Source organism: Girardinichthys multiradiatus, chromosome 11 (genome assembly GCF_021462225.1).
Source record: "Girardinichthys multiradiatus isolate DD_20200921_A chromosome 11, DD_fGirMul_XY1, whole genome shotgun sequence".
Lineage (NCBI taxonomy): Eukaryota > Metazoa > Chordata > Actinopteri > Cyprinodontiformes > Goodeidae > Girardinichthys > Girardinichthys multiradiatus.
Window position 1 is genome coordinate 31,533,703 of NC_061804.1, and position 19,222 is coordinate 31,552,924.

At 38.0% G+C, this 19,222-nt stretch overlaps 1 protein-coding gene across 1 annotated transcript in view; it reads right to left on the reverse strand.

Moving 5' to 3' along the window:
* LOC124876619 (seizure protein 6 homolog) overlaps positions 1–19,222 on the reverse strand; it is a 149,378-nt gene that overhangs the window by 60,755 nt on the left and 69,401 nt on the right. Inside the window, exons 2-3 of the mRNA XM_047379545.1 lie at positions 17,532–18,248; positions 16,974–17,095 (exon numbers count right to left, since the gene is read on the reverse strand). Of these exons, the coding sequence (XP_047235501.1) occupies positions 16,974–17,095; positions 17,532–18,248 (839 nt within the window). The remainder of the gene's footprint in view (positions 1–16,973; positions 17,096–17,531; positions 18,249–19,222) is intronic.

Sequence of the window (19,222 nt, forward strand, 5' to 3'; positions counted from 1 at the left end):
AATTCCTATCTCACAAAATTAGCATATCATTAAAAGGGTCTCTAAACGAGCTATGAACCTAATCATCTGAATCAACGAGTTAACTCTAAACACCTGCATAAGATTCCTGAGGCCTTTAAAACTCCCAGCCTGGTTCATTACTCAAAACCCCAATCATGGGTAAGACTGCCGACCTGACTGCTGTCCAGAAGGCCACTATTGACACCCTCAAGCAAGAGGGTAAGACACAGAAAGAAATTTCTGAACGAATAGGCTGTTTCCAGAGTGCTGTATCAAGGCACCTCAGAGGTGGTGACCAGACCCTGAGGAAGATTGTGGAGAAGGGCCGATTCCAGACCTTGGGGGACCTGCGGAAGCAGTGGACTGAGTCTGGAGTAGAAACATCCAGAGCCACCGTGCACAGGCGTGTGCAGGAAATGGGCTACAGGTGCCGCATTCCCCAGGTCAAGCCACTTTTGAACCAGAAACAGCGGCAGAAGCGCCTGACCTGGGCTACAGAGAAGCAGCACTGGACTGTTGCTCAGTGGTCCAAAGTACTTTTTTTGGATGAAAGCAAATTCTGCATGTTATTCGGAAATTAAGGTGCCAGAGTCTGGAGGAAGACTGGGGAGAAGGAAATGCCAAAATGCCAGAAGTCCAGTGTCAAGTACCCACAGTCAGTGATGGTCAGGGGTGCCGTGTCAGCTGCTGGTGTTGGTCCACTGTGTTTTATCAAGGGCAGGGTCAATACAGCTAGCTATCAGGAGATTTTGGAGCACTTCATGCTTCCATCTGCTGAAAAGCTTTATGGAGATGAAGATTTCATTTTTCAGCACGACCTGGCACCTGCTCACAGTGCCAAAACCACTGGTAAATGGTTTACTGACCATGGTATCACTGTGCTCAATTGGCCTGCCAACTCTCCTGACCTGAACCCCATAGAGAATCTGTGGGATATTGTGAAGAGAACGTTGAGAGACTCAAGACCCAACACTCTGGATGAGCTAAAGGCCGCTATCGAAGCATCCTGGGCCTCCATAAGACCTCAGCAGTGCCACAGGCTGATTGCCTCCATGCCACGCTGCATTGAAGCAGTCATTTCTGCAAAAGGATTCCCGACCAAGTATTGAGTGCATAACTGTACATGATTATTTGAAGGTTGATGTTTTTTGTATTAAAAACACTTTTCTTTTATTGGTCGGATGAAATATGCTAATTTTGTGATATAGGAATTTTGGCTTTTCATGAGCTGTATGCCAAAATCATCCGTATTAAGACAATAAAAGACCTGAAATATTTCAGTTAGTGTGCAATGAATCTAAAATATATGAATGTTAAATTTTCATCATGACATTATGGAAAATAATGAACTTTATTACAATATGCTAATATTTTGAGAAGGACCTGTATATTAGTTGGTTTTGTTTCATTGTCCTTTGCTGGTTCCTTCGCTCACACTCGCCACCCTCGTTCATGCCATGTTCCTGCAGTGTTTAGCTTTGTAAGTTTTTGGATTGCGGTTCTATGTTGTACCTGCAGTGATTTTTGTTACGTTTTTGATCCTTCAAATAAAGTAAGGATTTATTTAAGATGCTGCTTCCAAGTTCTTGTCTGCACTTTGGTCCACCCCAAAACCCCAACATGACAGGCTTATAATTTTTCACCAGAAAAAGGTGATCTGTCAGACAAATCAGATTTGATGTAGCTTAGTGCTGTTCCTGTGATTCCTACAGCATGTTCAAGCCTTGCTAAGAGAATACTGTGATCGACTGTATCAAATGCAGCACTGAGACCTAACAGGATAAGCACAGACACGTTATCTGAGGCCATTTGAATATCATTAGTAACTTTTACTAGTGCTGTTTCATGCTAAGATGAACTCTGAAATCTGAGTTATTTTTAACAAGAGAAGGTTTCTTGAGTAAAGACTTAATTACAACAACCTTAAAAGCCTGTTGTACGTATGCATTTATTAAGGATGGATTAATATTTAAAATGGGGGCGGTGATAAAAGGGAACAGTTCCTTAAATAATTTGGTAGGGATTGGGCCTAACATTCAAGTTGAAGGTGTAGATGAGGCTAATATTTTTGATAATTTAGGAAGCTGAACTGGACCAAAACAGTCCAAACACAGATCAGATTCTACAATTACATCCAGTAATTTACTTATTGAAGTAAACATGTTCAGGAGGAAGCCAATGATTTTATTTTAACAGAATTAATTTTATTTATAAAGAATCCCATAAAATCATTACTGCTGAGACCTGAGGGAATGAATGGCTCAACAGAGCTATGATTCTGTGTAAGTTTGGCAACTGAAAATAAAAGCAGGATTATTCTTACTCTCCTCTAATATTATGAAAAATACACTACAGCAGACTATTTTTCCAAATTATTTAGGCCTCCTCTAGATGTGCAGAGGGCCATTTTCATTCTATATTTCCTAGTTTTGCGTTTTAAAGTATGCCGCTTTGAATGAAACCAGGTAACAAGCCTTCAATTAATAATTACCCTCATTTTTCAAGGGTGTTACATTGTCTAATGCCACACACAGTGAGGAAGTAACACCATGAACGAGAACATTCATTTGTCAAAGGGTAGAATTTAAATTGTTCTTCTGTAATACTGTGAAAATTAAAATTAGAACAGATTCTTTAAAAGTTGCTGCAGCACTGTCTGATAAAGATCTTCTGTAGTGACTTTTTTTTTCAATACTCAGTTAAATGAAACGCTTTGTCTGTCTCAGTTGTTGTTTCCTTGGGCAAGACACTTCACCCACCTTGCCTGCTGATGGTGGTCAGAGGGCTCGGTGGCGCTGGTTGTATGGCAGCCTCAGGGGAGCTGTGGCTACAATGTAGCCATACTGTCAGTGTGTGAATGTGTGTATGAATGGGTGGATGACTGATTGTAGTGCAAAGCACTTTGGGGTCTCTGGGGACTAAAAAAAGTGCTATACAAGTACATTTACCATTAAAAAATTGTAAGATAGGACAGGGTTATGAATAAATATTATATCAATGTCATATATCAGCACAAGGTCCAGAGTATGAAGACAGGAGTGAGTAGGTCTGCAGATGTTTTGAGTGAAGCCAATGGAATCTAAGATAGGTTGTACTGTTTAACTTGTACTGTATTGCACCGACTACGCCAAAACAAATTCCTTGTATGTCCAAAAACGTACTTGGCAATAAAGCTTTTCTGATTCTGATTCTGATAGCAATAAAAGCTACATTAAGACCATAATTTTCAATGTCTACATGAATATTCAAATTCCCCACTATAAGGACATTATCAGTATTTAACACTAAATCAGATAAGAAATCTGAGAACTGATCTAAAAATTAAGAGTAAGTGTCTGGTTGACAATATAAAACAACAAACATAGGTGATTTTGCTGCTTTGCGATTTGAATGAGGAATACTGAGGGTTAGATATTCAAAAGACTTGTACCTACTAATCGGCCTGGGATTAATCCATAAATCTGACTGCTACTCTTCCTCCTCCCCCCGTACTTTGAGGAATGTGAAAATTCGACAATTGCTAGGCCAGTAGACCTATGGAATGAAAAACACAGTACACATATTTGCAGCAGTACCCCCTTATTTTGCTGTGTCCATATCTCAATCAGCGTCATCCTGTAATGACAATGATAAACTCTAATTGAATCAAACCACAAAAATCTATAGTATGGTTGGGATTGTTAGTTTTGGTGTAACTATTTAAATTTTTTTTTTTGGTTCCACTGTTTAGCTGCACAGTTGCACTACTTAGTATAATCGGTGTTGTTATGAAGCCCATTTGTTAATGGGTAAGGTTTTTTTAAAGCAAAGTTTGCATTTGTAATGCTTTGACTTTATGCTGTGTAATAACTTAAAAAGACTAATGATAACTAATGATAACAGGGATGGTAAATAACTTTTTAATCATTCCAGTTGTAATTACAATTAACAACACAAAATAGTGGGATAAAGCAATATATTAATTATATTAAATGACATCCCTATGTAGAATCCAGCTTTTTGTTAGAAAAACTAAATTATAAAGGTAAAGGATTAGAAAAAGAATTTGAAGAATTGAAGTTTGGCAATCTTTGGTGAAATTTCTCACTGAGAATGATAATCAACCTGGACCTGTTTGTGTTAAGCTCAACAAAAATAAAAATAAAAGCTGTGGCGCTGGTGGTGTAGGGGTTGAGTACGCGACCATGTTCAGAGGCTATAGTCCTCAGTGTTGCTGTCCTGGGTTCCCAACCTGGCACCCTTTGCCGAATGCCTCCCCCTCTCTTTGCCCCTCTTTCCTGTCTACCTACTGTTGAAAAATGAAATAAATAAATAAATAAAGGCCTTTAGTGCTGCAAAAAAAATATTAAATGAATGAAAATAAAACTATGTATAGATAGCGGGAAAAATGTGTTAGGTGAGAATCCCTGTTGTGCATATATAATTTTTTGTGATGTATGTTATCCTCTGTGTGTTACAAATGATTCCCACATTCAACAAGCTCAATCTGATGGAGTATCTGTGACCACAGCCTTTACATATACCACGGAGGCTCATAAAGGATAGGTGAGCAGATAGTGTACAGGGAACATTTGGACTGATAGATAGTTCAGCCCCAGAGGGCCCTATCATCTGTCATCCACCCTGGGACATGTCAGTGCTGCCTGCAACAGCTGTCCTGCTTCAATTATGAATCATTGGCCATGTCAGGAGACCTCAGACTACCTTATCTACGCCAGTACTGCTGCCAAATGCCCAGAGGGATTTTTTTCCTCAACATCTCTCACTTACACACACACAAACACACACATACACAAATATGTGTGTACATGTACATCTATATAGGTGTGTCTGTATGTGTATGCACACATGCTTGTCGCTCTGGAGTGTAATGAGAGGCACATTTTTGTAAGTACAGGAATATCTGCTTCAGCAGACACATTTGTGGGACCGAGTATTTGGCTGAGCAAGCACACTTCTGCACCAAACCATAACTTTAACAGTGAATCTATACACTATGCTGCTGTGTTCCATTCAACTTTGTTGACGTAAGAAAAAAAAATTTCAGAGATTCTTCTTCTTTTTCAGCTCCTACAAAAGATGAGGTATGCAACACTGTCCTCCAAGAAGAAATGCTTTTACTTCAAGTTTTCAGCTTCTTCCGAACAACTCTTGTGAACAGTATTTTGCACATGAAAAAATCAAATCGAGAAGGTCCAGAAAGGGGAAGGTTATCTCTATCCTCTTTTCAATCAAACCACTGTAATAAACACAAGATCCTGCCAGGCTGTGGAACAATATACAGGCCTCGACCTGCACAAGAGGTACAAAACATTTGAAGAAGATATTTCAAATAAACTTTGAAAGACTGGAAATATTTGCAGGAGTGGTATTGTTCCTGTGTTACCCACAGTCGTTTTCTGAACACAGAGCTTCTGCTGACCTGCAAAGGAGATGTATGAGAGTAATCAGCAACATATATGAAGATCGTATCCCATCTAAATGGAAACCTGCTTGGTTTGGTGTTAAATCTGGACTAGAGACACACTTAAAAGAAGATACAAAAATATCTACAGGGGGCTCTGACACAATCTGTCAAACAGGCCCACCAATCCACACGTGACATATTGTTGTTATTTGCTAATGTATTCATTTATCTGTTCGTGCCGTGCACACGATGAGTGAACCATCCTTAGAGAGCGTGTCTGACTGATGTTTTATTGTTGAAAACATCTGGCGGTGCTCTGCCTTGCACATTTACACTGACTCACAGGAGCTATTGCTAAGGTGGAAATGAGACTCACGTAATCAAAATGATACAGTGACACAATACATGGAAAATAAATGACCCAGCTGCTGTGGGCAATGAATCAACAGCTAGTGGACTCGCCAGCTGCAGTGTCATCATTACCATGAAAAAACCCAGTGGATTATATTGTGGGACATACTGGTTATGTGCCCTCTAAATACAGCTTCTATCCCTGGCTTGCATTCGAATCATCTTGGTACACCATGCAATTGCTGTGTTTTTGTGCATTTCCTAACAAATTCATCCAAAAAAAAAAAAAGATAAAGCTTTTATACAATTCATTATAAGAGAAATGTTATCTTAATTGAACATTCGCCTTGCCATATAACAGCCCAGGCCATTTCCTTTTTTCCATGTTTAAAACAATAGGTTTAAATAAATCAGCAAAAAAGCTGAATTGCAATGAGTACATAATGGGGCCAGCAGATAAATACAATACAAGTTTGCTTATTTTCACTCATATCTCATCTACACTGATAAAACAAATCAAGAAATTTGGTGTAACAATTTGGATATATGGATAATTTGGTACCTGAGATAGTTCCAGCTGCATGTGGAATGAGTTATTCTTACTTTTTTGAGTTGTTGGATAATTAAATACTATAACTATTGTGTCAGCTATACAAGTTTTTTCAGGACTCTGCAAACAACAAAAGTGAATATTGGTTGACTGACATCTAAAGGTAAATTCTGATGAAAACATTTAGGTAATATTTGGTGCCAAAAATGTAGTTATGCTATTAACCATTAATAAACATTGCTATTACAAAAGACTATGCTTGCCTAAACTGTTAACATTTTCAATGGTTAATATTTAACAACCAGCAAAATCAATTTTATAGTGTGAGCTAGGAGAGCACTATAATATGCTTTTTATTTAACAAATAACATGTAACAGTGATCATCTTAATTTTCTTCTTTCAGACATATTCATTGATGCTGTCACAAAAATCTTACATAAAATTTTAATTTTCAGATAAATCCGTGCCCCTTTTTTTGATCATTCATTGGCCTTGACGGCTCAGTTTATTTACAAATTATGCATTGCTCATTACTCATCACGTATTTTCCAGCGTGCATCTTCACTCCTATCTTCATCATTCTGCTAAAACAGTAGGAGGGAACTCAGACTTCTGCCAGATAGAATTCTTCCTCAATGACAGCAAGCTGGGTGGAGGAGCAATTAGTGTCACCTGAAAGCTTTCCTCTTGGGATGGCTAGGCCCCATGAAAACTCATCTCTGCAAAGCCTAGACACCCTAAAGAGCCCATCAAGATCAGGCTAGCCATCTTCATGTCCTGGCTTACTACCCCACATCACAGCATGATGAAGGTTTTCCTTTGCCTCATCTCAAGTTGATTAAAGCCTGGAAGCCTGTCCTGGTTTCCATTACTCAGTCAGGCTGGCTCTGCCTCTGACACATCGGCTATGTCCTGTGACATTTGTGCAATGTCCCTGAGTCAAAGGGTGTCTGGGTTGAAAAAAAAAGGATCATATTCAACTGTGAACTTTAAAAAGAAACTTGTAGATTTAAAAAAATAAAAAGTTGACACTTGCTTGTGTTGGAAATATTACTTCTTCTTGAAAGCTGTTCACCTGACTAGAGCGCTAGCAGCCACCAAAACACCAACAAAAACAATTTAATTCCCTCTCTCATCAGCCACCCTAAGCCAGGGTCCATGCCTTGAGCATTTTGCTCCTCTTTGTAAAAAATACTGGAATTAAAATGAAAGTGCAAGAATCAATACGGCAATTCAACCAGCACTGAGAGGGACCTGCGTGTCAAGTATTGTTGCTGCTTATTAACATGCCTATTGATTGGAGTCAGAGGAGCGTGGTCACCAAGGCACCATCAATTACCAATCGTTAACCTTCAAGACGGGGTTAGCTGTAAACACTTGGCATGCTCGGCAACATTTCAATCCTTAGAGGGGCGTTTCATTGATGAGCCTCCTCAAACAAAGAAGAAGAAAAAACTTACCTTGAGGAGAATTCATTTGCACATCTAGCCTTTAGCTCATTATATGCTCTCAAATTGATTCTATTTTGTCTGAAAATTTGTGAAACAACATTCATTTCTCTGTTTGTTAAACGTGGACATTTTAATTTTCCCCTACGAGACTCAAGACCATTGCTTTATATTTTAATATTGTGTCTAACTACACTGATAAAAGTTTGAGTTTTGAAATTTGTTATTTGAGCGCAGAATATTACTGATAGTCCTAAATAGCATAATTTATTTATCCTTAGTAAAAAAAATAGTCAGCCAATTCATGTTTTATTGTTAAGACCAGGTTCCGGATAAACAGCTTTACAAAAATATTCACCCCCCCTTTAAACTTTTTCACATTTTGTCATGTTACAACCACAACTTGGACATGTTTTGGGATTTAACATTGATAGACCAACACAAACTAGTGAATACTTGTGAAGTGAAAAGAAACGTAAAAAAAGGTTTGGAATTTTTTCACAAAGCAAAATCTAATAACTGTGACCTGCTTATTTATTGAGCCACCTTTATTTATTTATTTTATTTAACCCTAACCAGGGATTACAGATTAAGTGCAACTTCTTATTTACAATTTATACTTCTTAAAAATTCCAGTGAAACCAAACCTTACAGACATTTAATTAATGTCTAGTATAATTAGAAAATGTGTTTACTCCTGGCAGAATACAGCTTTTCCTTGAAGGCAGCATATGCATGTGTTAGAAGGACCTAATCAAAGTCCAGACCTATATCTAATTGAGAATTTGTGGCTAGACTTAAAAGACTTTTACAGACATTCATCACTCTACATCCAATCTGGGTTTGAGATATTTTGCAAACAATGGACAAATATTTCGGTCTGGAAATATGCAAAACACATGCTCAGACAAGACTTACAACTGTAATTGCAACAAAATGTGGTTCTATAATTTATTGTCTTTTTGAGATTGTGGTTTGTAAAATGTCACAGTAATATAAAAGAGAGATGAATACTTGAAACTTAGAGTAAATAAGACTTGAAAAGAGTCAAGCCAAGTCAAGTATATTTATATAGCGCTTTTCAGCAACAAGGCACTCAAATTGCTGTACGTGAGGAAAAACATTACAATGATACAGAAAATCAAACAGAAAAACAAATCAAATGAAACTAATAATCCTTGGGAGTTTACTGGTAAGAGCTGGTTCTAATCCAATCTTTCTAGTAGAGGTAATTAGCTTATCCGGTGCTAGGAGAAAAATGATAATATTAATCCTTGAGGTCGCTGGTTTGAGGCAGTTGTGGTCTCATCATTCAAATAAGCTGGATCACTGGTATAAAACAGTTTGTAGTCCAAACTTTTGAAATACTAATAATGTTTGGCTGTCACTGGTATGATATGGTTGTAGTACAATCCTTTTAAGAAATCTAAAATTCTCTGGTCATTGGTGTAAAAACGGCCTCAGTGTAAAATGTTCAAATACTAATAATATGTGGCTTTCGCTGGTAATCCTTCTGAGAAATCTGAAAATCTATGAAAAGTAATGAAATGAAAGAGGTGAAGTGACCTATAAAAAACATACAATGGAAGGATGGCAGAAGATAAAAATAACAAAATGGATGAAAGTAAAGAGAAAAACAACAGCAGCAAAATCCACCCTATCATTTTCTCAGAGATTTTTACTTTAAGCCTTTTAGCAGATGGGATCACTGCTGCAATCACCCTTTACAACAACGTGAGCAGCCCAATGTTCACTTCTATCCCCAATGCTTCCTACACATTCTTACATTCTGCTTTAGAAATACTGGAAGATGTTCCAGTAAACAGGCCAATCAGAGTGTTTGCACAGGCTCATACTGAAACTCCTTAAGACCCAGGAAAGTAAGTCGGTGAGAAAAGAAGATGCAGAATTCGGAGCAGGACAGATGGCCTGGAAGGAGCTGATAGCTAGCTTCACCCAACAAGATTAATTTGATCACATGAAAGAAGCTCCAAAACAGATTTTAAGCTCTTTAATGCCATAGCCCAGCTCTAGAAAATCTCCATCTGTCCTGTGCTAAAAACGTATTGCTAAAGTGACAGCGGTGAAGAAGGAGATAGAAATGATTCATGATTCAGAAACATGATTCATTTTAAATATGATTAAATCACTGAAAAAAGCTCACAGGATGTTTGTATTAAAGTAGAACTATTTTTTTGACACTTTCATTTTTGTTTCCAATCTGATGAAGTTAGTATTCACTTAAATGCATTGTGTTTTGTGTATAAGACATAAATGTAATATGAATAAAAATGTGACAACACATGTATGTGTATATATACTACTACTACCACAGCTGCTACTATTACTAAATATAATTACATTTAACTGTGTATATAAAGTTATTCCATTTTATACATTGTATAAGATAACACATAACCTTCTTCTCTCTGATATAAAATTATACTTTTCTTTTTGTGGATTAATTAGGATTACAAAAATTATTTCTATTTGCTAAGTGTCAGAATAATGAGAAACAATTTTTAGAGATTTTTTCTAAACTTGAGAAAGTTCACATACTGTTGCTATTTGTGCTTGGTAGAACTACCATTTATGCTATATGACACTGGTTGAAAGTTTTGGATATCTGTCCACAAGTTTCTCACAATAATTTGCTGGAATTTTGTCCCATTCCCTCAGACAGAACTGGGGTAACTAAGTCAGATTTGTAAGATGCCTTGCTTACACACACTTTTTCAGCTCTGCCCCTACATTTTCTACAGAGCAGTGATCAGGACTTGGTAATGGCTGTGCCTAAACATTGACTTTGTTTTCCTTAAGCAACTTTACAGGTAATTTCGCTGCCTAATTAGGCTCATTATCAATTTGCAAGACCAATTTGTGCTCAAGCATAAACTTCATTGCTGATGTTTTTGGTTGATGTGTTAATATACTGGTCCTTCTCAAAATATTAGCATATTGTGATAAAGTTCATTATTTTCCAAAAGGTCATGATGAAAATTTAACATTCATATATTTTAGATTCATTGCACACTAACTGAAATATTTCAGGTCTTTTATTGTCTTAATACGGATGATTTTGGCATACAGCTCATGAAAACCCAAAATTCCTATCTCACAAAATTAGCATATCATTAAAAGGGTCTCTAAATGAGCTATGAACCTAATCATCTGAATCAACGAGTTAACTCTAAACACCTGCAAAAGATTCCTGAGGCCTTTAAAACTCCCAGCCTGGTTCATCACTCAAAACCCCAATCATGGGTAAGACTGCCGACCTGACTGCTGTCCAGAAGGCCACTATTGACACCCTCAAGCAAGAGGGTAAGACACAGAAAGAAATTTCTGTACAAATAGGCTGTTCCCAGAGTGCTGTATCAAGGCACCTCAGTGGGAAGTCTGTGGGAAGGAAAAAGTGTGGCAGAAAACGGTGCACAACGAGAAGAGGTGACCGGACCCTGAGGAAGATTGTGGAGAAGGGCCGATTCTAGACCTTGGGGGACCTGCGGAAGCAGTGGACTGAGTGTGGAGTAGAAACATCCAGAGCCACCGTGCACAGGTGTGTGCAGGAAATGGGCTACAGGTGCCGCATTCCCCAGGTCAAGCCACTTTTGAACCAGAAACAGCGGCAGAAGCGCCTGACCTGGGCTACAGAAAAGCAGCACTGGACTGTTGCTCAGTGGTCCAAAGTACTTTTTTCGGATGAAAGCAAATTCTGCATGTCATTCGGAAATCAAGGTGCCAGAGTCTGGAGGAAGACTGGGGAGAAGGAAATGCCAAAATGCCAGAAGTCCAGTGTCAAGTACCCACAGTCAGTGATGGTCCGGGGTGCCGTGTCAGCTGCTGGTGTTGGTCCACTGTGTTTTATCAAGGGCAGGGTCAATGCAGCTAGCTATCAGGAGATTTTGGAGCACTTCATGCTTCCATCTGCTGAAAAGCTTTATGGAGATGAAGATTTCATTTTTCAGCACGACCTGGCACCTGCTCACAGTGCCAAAACCACTGGTAAATGGTTTACTGACCATGGTATCACTGTGCTCAATTGGCCTGCCAACTCTCCTGACCTGAACCCCATAGAGAATCTGTGGGATATTATGAAGAGAACGTTGAGAGACTCAAGACCCAACACTCTGGATGAGCTAAAGGCCGCTATCGAAGCATCCTGGGCCTCCATAAGACCTCAGCAGTGCCACAGGCTGATTGCCTCCATGCCACGCCGCATTGAAGCAGTAATTTCTGCCAAAGGATTCCCGACCAAGTATTGAGTGCATAACTGTACATGATTATTTGAAGGTTGACGTTTTTTGTATTAAAAACACTTTTCTTTTATTGGTCGGATGAAATATGCTAATTTTGTGAGATAGGAATTTTGGGTTTTCATGAGCTGTATGCCAAAATCATCCGTATTAAGACAATAAAATACCTGAAATATTTCAGTTAGTGTGCAATGAATCTAAAATATATGAATGTTAAATTTTCATCATGACATTATGGAAAATAATGACCTTTATCACAATATGCTAATATTTTGAGAAGGACCTGTACATGTTATGAAGTCCACCAGTCCCTTCTGCAGCAAAACACCCACACACCATAATGCTGCCACCACAATACTCCACTGTTGGGGTGGTTTTCTCAGGCCTGCATGCTTCCCTGTTTCCTCCAAATCTAGCAATAGTCATTATAGCCCAGCACTCAAATTTTTGTCTCATCAGACCACAGGACATGTCTGCAGAAATCAAGGTCTTTCCCTAAGTTAATTTGAAATTTAAAATCTGGCTATTTTTTGTTGTTGTTGTTGTTGTTGCTTTTACAGTAATGGCAACTTCTCTGAGTGGCTTTTCAGCCCATGTCAGTACAGGATTTGTTTCCCTATAAGTAATGACTCCCTATCTTCCCAGCATATGCACATTTTGCACCAAAACATGTTAATCTTTTAGAAACAGAGCCCATCTCCTTCCTGAATGGTATTATTACTAAACACTGGTGTACTTTGTTTTTAAATCAAGGTTACTAAAAGGTAATCCATTATATTTTAATTTAAACCCGATTAACGACATGATAAGAGAAATGGATTAGGTGAATATCATTCTAAAATCAACATTAAATATCATATTTAAATGATTTTTATACTCTTTTCATATGAGTATCTTCTACACTGATAAATACACCTCAATAAATTAATTAATTAATAAAACGTAGTGAGAACTAAAAACAGCAATACCTTTAAAACAAGAAGAAAAAAAAAGCTTCCACTATTTATAACATTATGTACCTTTCTGCTGAAAGTTATGATATATCAGCCTCTTAATATTCTCACAATAATTCTGCTACTAAATCATAATGCGGTCAGAAACACCAGCTGGGGCAATGCATTATATGCTGCGAGAGGGGTAGAACAGCGAGGCTGAGGGCAGTAAATTCTCCTGCTACATTTATCACCCTCCTTCGTCCACAAGCTGCCACACTGCTAAAAATAATATAGACTAAATACAGGAATTGTCTTATCATGCTTATTCCTTGCCCATATTTTTCATCCCACTTAAAGGCATCTTTGAGGGCTGGAAGTGGCAATGTTCCTGTTTGTGTGAGATGTGTGAGTGAACTAATGATTAAAAAAAAAAAGAATCTGAAAATATTCATTTCAGTTTTCACATCTGTCCTCCAGATTAATTCGTTAATTTAATTACCATGCTCTGCCCTTGCAAACTGCTGGACTGTCAACTATAATGAAAACCTCCTTCCATAACGAAGGCTGGCTGCCAAACTATGAACATGCGCTTCAGCCATAATGTCTTTCCTACAGCTCATCACCTCAGAGTTGTCAGTGAAATGTCAGCCTGTGATTGGCACTGTAAATTATAAGACCAAGACCACGGAAATTGATTGAGCCTAGGAACCAATGCAAGTCAGGAAAGTCTGAGAGCCTTGACTGGATTTTTAAAACAGTATTTCTTGATTTTTTTTTTATGTTTTGTAATGTTTTTAAGATCTGGCACTTTTGTTTTTTTTAACAGATTTTGCAACAAAAGAAAAACCTCTGCTTCTTTAGTGTTTGGGGAAAATAAGCAGTCAACCTATTGGACATTACAGACATTACTACAGACCTTTTTCTGCCCTTTGATAGGATCAGTCATTCATTCATTCAAAATGCAGTGGCATCATTGCAACAATCTTGAGTGATCTTTTACTTGCAATAAAACAAGCTTCTTAAGACATTTCTGTCAGTATGGGACAACACTCTCCCATTTTGTATCACCACTTAGTATTTTATCTATCTTTTTTAATTCTCTCCATGCAATCTGTCTGAGCTTCAATTATTTTGCAAAATGGATAGGCAGACATTTCAGTCTCTAAATGTGCAAATCTGGTAGAGACATACTGTCATTTAAAAGACTCACAAATTTAACTGCAGGAACGTTGGTTCTAAAATGTATTGACTCAGGGAAGCTGAAACACTTCAGAATTTGATTGCAAAACTTTTTAAAAAAGGGGAATCACTTTAATTTCTGTAATAAATTACTTTTAGATGGTATACCACACAAAATCTCATTTAAATATATTTTTAATATAAGTTTGTATTTGAAAAATGACAAAGAATTGAAAAGCTGAAAGGCTTTGAATTATTTTGCAAGGCTCTGTAACTTACTGAATGGCACTACTCCAATACTTTACTGTATTCTGTTTGATTTTATTGTCAGCATTTCTTTACAAACATATCAAAAAGATTGTTGACTTTCTGTCTAGTTTGGAGCACAACAAATTTTCGTCAGATATACTGTATATCATTACTGATCTTACCGAAGAAGCGTAGAAGTATGCATGTAGTATGTATTCTAGTTTTTCCAGTGTTCTCCATGGCATAATTGGGACATTGGTTTTGTTTATATATATATAAAAAAAAAAAAAAAAAGGCTGCAGTAGGGAATGAGGCTTCGGCCTTGTTTCATAGATAAAAATTTAAAATCACTGCTCCAAGTGAGTCCGTTTCTGGCTTAAAGAAGTAGGCATAATACTAGGAAAGATTATTAGGCTTATTGGTCACTTGTATTGCATAAAAAGTGAACCCAGAATGACGTTAAATCCCCCAAACTACTAGTGAGAATGTATAATGCATTTCCTTTTGTTGAATATATGCTTTCCTGTAACAAAAAACATTTTTTTACAGCTTGCTATGAAATAATTTTCTCCTCCGACTGTTACAGGGAGCCACATAGTAGCCCCCATCTGTTTGCATAGTACTTGAAATGCATGACATCCTTCTGGGTTTTCATGCAGCCTGGTTGAACTTTTTCATAAAGTTACAAAACAAATGTTGTACCAAATACACCAGAAGCTGTGAAAGCCAACGGCTGATACATCAAATACACTGACAATGTGAGTGTGCACGCAGGTGAATGTGTGTCTACTCATAAGTAGTTCAGAATTTACTTAAGTTACCCAGAGAAAGCCTTTGGAGAAAAGCACATTCTCAAACATATACTCTGTCAAGACTTATCTTAGCCCTCCAGAGGCAGCAAGACAAAGCTTGTGCATTTTAAAGTCTCCAGTGGTAAATGAAGCGTTTGAGGAATTGCAAATGCTCGGGAACATGCTCACACTGACAGTTAATTTTTATAACCTTTTGTGAAGAGACTTACCGAGCAAATATTCAACCTCAGACAAGGCCCCATCACTTGTGCCCCCATTCACCCACTCACTCAAGTAAATTCACTTACTGTCTGTCTCCAACAAGCGACAAAACACAAGCAAATTTTTCTTTCTTCAGCTGAAACTAAACCAAAATAAGTCAGGGCAGTTCACTTCTTGAATAAAACATTGTGGTGCAAAAGGGAGTCAGTCTAGTAGGTGTTTCCACAGTTTAAGTCAGCTAAGCTTCCATAAAACATTTTTTTCATGCAGTGCTCCCCCAGCTTTACTAACCTTTCTAATAACTTTGATGGTTTGTCTTTTGGTTAACTGTCCTACAGATGCAATTCAGGTTTATCAATTTCCGGCATGTCTTTTGGGTCACCATCAGTTGAATTTACAGGAACAGATACCAGGTTTTGACCTACATGAAGTTCCTCACTTGCCCTGCACCAAGCAGCAGATTAATCAAAGAACTGGTGGGTGAAGCTTTTGGGTAATTCCTTTTAGACTGGCACAGAACAGAAAAAGAACATAAATACCATATTTTCAAAGCTGTGGTTGGACCTTGGGGTCTTGCTTGTAGTTTATTTTAGCTTCCTTGCAGGGTGCTAGTTGATCCAGCTTTAAAGATGTGTATTTGAACCTACCAGGGATGCTTCCAAGTCATTTTTTTCCAAGTTTAAGTCAAGAATTTAAGCAGTAAGTCTAAGTCAAATCTCTGATGACTGAAAGACATATATGCTCATTGACTGTATGCCATCTAATGTGCCTATGATGTACTCTTACATACTCATCTCATTTAACATTATGCACATTTATGATAATTTTTCATTTCAAATAAAATCCTGCAAGGATAAGCAGATATAGACAATGGTTGGATGGATGCAAACTGTTATGAAAATTGTCAATTATTTTAAAAAAATTCTAATTGACCCCATAAGCAATACAACTATAAATTTAAGTTCATCAAAAAATAACAGGAATGAGTAGACTAAACAGGATGTACTATTTTTTGAAGGACCATAAGTGTGTTTGTAATGACATTGCTGACACTTGTTAATCCCTGTGTTCGTGTTGTCCAGTGCTTTATTGTACAGTGGGACATGGAGTCTTTTTGTCCTTTTCCTCCAAGTTGGTGGATATTCAAGAATCATTGAAAACCATGTTCTAAATCTTAATTTAAAACATTTGTTGTTACGTCTAAATTATAAAGTTGTTCCAAGATATGTCATAGATTACCAAATAAAGGGTAACAGAGCTCATGTTGTGAGACATCCCTTTGGTCATTATTAAGATGCTACAGCTAACATGAAAAGATTGCTATAATCGATTTATAACCAACAGTCTACCAACCTCTCTGGCTAATAAATCAAACACACCCCTTAACAAAATATGTGCATACGCTGTTAGAGGTGTAGCCTGTATATTAGATGTTCCCTCCTGATTACAATAGATGAAGATTAGTCCTGAGAGCAATTAGATTTAAATCAAACACCAAGTCACCAATTTTGATGACATCTCTGGAACATACAAAAACAATCAAAATGTTTTAAGATGACCAACATTAAAGTTTTTAGCACTTACCTGAATCTCAATGCCATATCCTAGGTAAACAGTAATCAAGTAGTTGCATTCCACCCCAGGGTCAACGTGCTGCTGGATTTCAATGTTACCCTCAGACTCAGTGAAATTCATGCTGCACGGCTCTGTTGGAGAGAGCAAAAATAAAAGTGATTTCTGTTTTTCCCAGTCCACTGATCTTTCTGACAGCCCACCTGTGTCTCTCCATGCCCCCGTAACCCTCCAACTATCTCGGCAGATATCCTTTTTGATACCGCTTATCTGGGCCTTCAGCCCTCTGTGACCAGTGGAAAGGACAGGCAGTACACATCGGGAAAAAATCTGATTGTTTTTGTCACATGAGCAACTCTGTTATCCCTGGTGGAGTGATGAATAGCGAGCTGTGTACAGAATGCTAAAATGAACAATGATGTTGATGACCTGATGCTTAATGTCTTCCCTGCTGGGAAAAATGGGTTAAGTCTTGCAGACTGATACATCTAACTTTAAAGTCCTTTATTTTATTTATATATATTTTTTAGATGATTTTTGAAGGTCAAAGGAAAGTATCAACATGCTTACCTGATGTTTGCATTGTAGTGATGGTAGTCGTGATGACAGTCGTGGATGCCACGCTTGTGACTTCTTCATGAAATGATGAAGGAATCTTAGAGATCAGAGAGTCAGGGTTTAATTTTTCTTTCTCTTTTATTGTTGAAAAGGGTCCAGGTGTGGCATCAAGGAGAGAATCCCTTTCCCGTGACAATAAGGATGCTACTGGGGTGCCTGGGCCTCTGCTGTATAGTGTCACTTGAGTAGTGAGAGAATCTGTTGTTGGCACCAAATTGCCTGAATCCGGCATCTTCTCCTTGGGTGATTTCTTCTGAGGAAGAGGGACAGGCGGGCCTGGTGTTGTTGGAGAGTGTGTCGTCAGTGGAGATGTGGCAGGCTCCGTAGCAGTAGTGGCAATGTCTGAGAAGGCTGGGGCATCCTCATGGGGCACAATTTGAGTGACAACGTCTCCTGCATTTGGAGCAGAGACAAAGCCTGGCATGGTGGGGTTTCTAGCCACAGAGCCATCCTTCCTGAAAAAATGCTGGTCTCCCTGGAAGTCTCTAGTAAGTAGGTGTTCATGAAGCAGCAGACCCTTGAGGACAGGCTGGTGGTTGGGCATATTCATTGGTGAGGCAGTGGTGACTGAATAGACTTCACTTTCTGTGTCCTGTGTGGGTAAGTGTGTCAAGAGGCCCCTGTCTCCATCTAACGTCTTCGCACTGATGCTGTTCAATTCTCTTGGACCTTAAGGTAAAATAAAATTTTTATTAGGCAAGCATGTTATACTCCAATGAACTATAAAATCCTGCAAGTCTGTAGGCTACCAAAATTGTACTTAATAAAGTGTGAGGCTTTCTTCTCATGTGATTCTATTACTCATTTAGCTACTGCCAATAAGTTCATTATGTCTCCGAGTAATTGCCTTGTTACAATGGAAACTGTCAAAAAATAGAGCATAAGAAGCAAATGATGCCTCAAATTGTATGTTCTGAAAGACATAATTGTCATGATATGACATCTTTGACTTTGTTGTGGTCTTGTGTTTTCAACTTTTTATTTAGTTTGGGTTTTTGCAGTTTGTTTATTTCCTTTTGCCTCCTGTTAGTTTTGTTCCCTCTACCGTCTCCTAGTGTGAGTTGTGTTTCTCTCCTCTCGTTTTCAGCTTCTTACTAGTTGCTTTCTTTTTACTTTGTGATATTATTATTATTATTATTATTATTACTATTATAGTTGTCTTCCTTGGATTCTTTAGTTTAGTTCCTCATTTAGTATCTCTGAATTTAATTATGGTTAGGTATTTGTTCTCCTTCTGGCTCTTCCTTATAGGATTTTAGTTATTGTTGGTTTGTACATATTCTGGTTCTCTGTTTCCTTTCCAGTTTTGTTCTATCAGTGTTGGTTTAGGTTTGTTTACTTTTGTAGTCAGGTTTCCCTTATGGTTTCTATTTTACCAATTGCTTAGGTTGTTGTGTCCCTTCCAGTTTCTCAGTTTCCTTCAGTTCATGTTTATTCTTGATTCTATGTTTTATTTTATCTTGGTATATAGTTTCTTTCAGGTCTGCTCACTGTCTTGTCATTTAGGTCTTTTCCTCATGCTTTAGTTTTATTAGGTTCACCTGCTCCCTCTGCCTCCGTGCCTCCTTGTCACACCTGTTCCCTGTTTCTTTGATTACCTGCCCTTTTGTTACTCCCTCAGTATATTAGTTGGATTTGTGTCA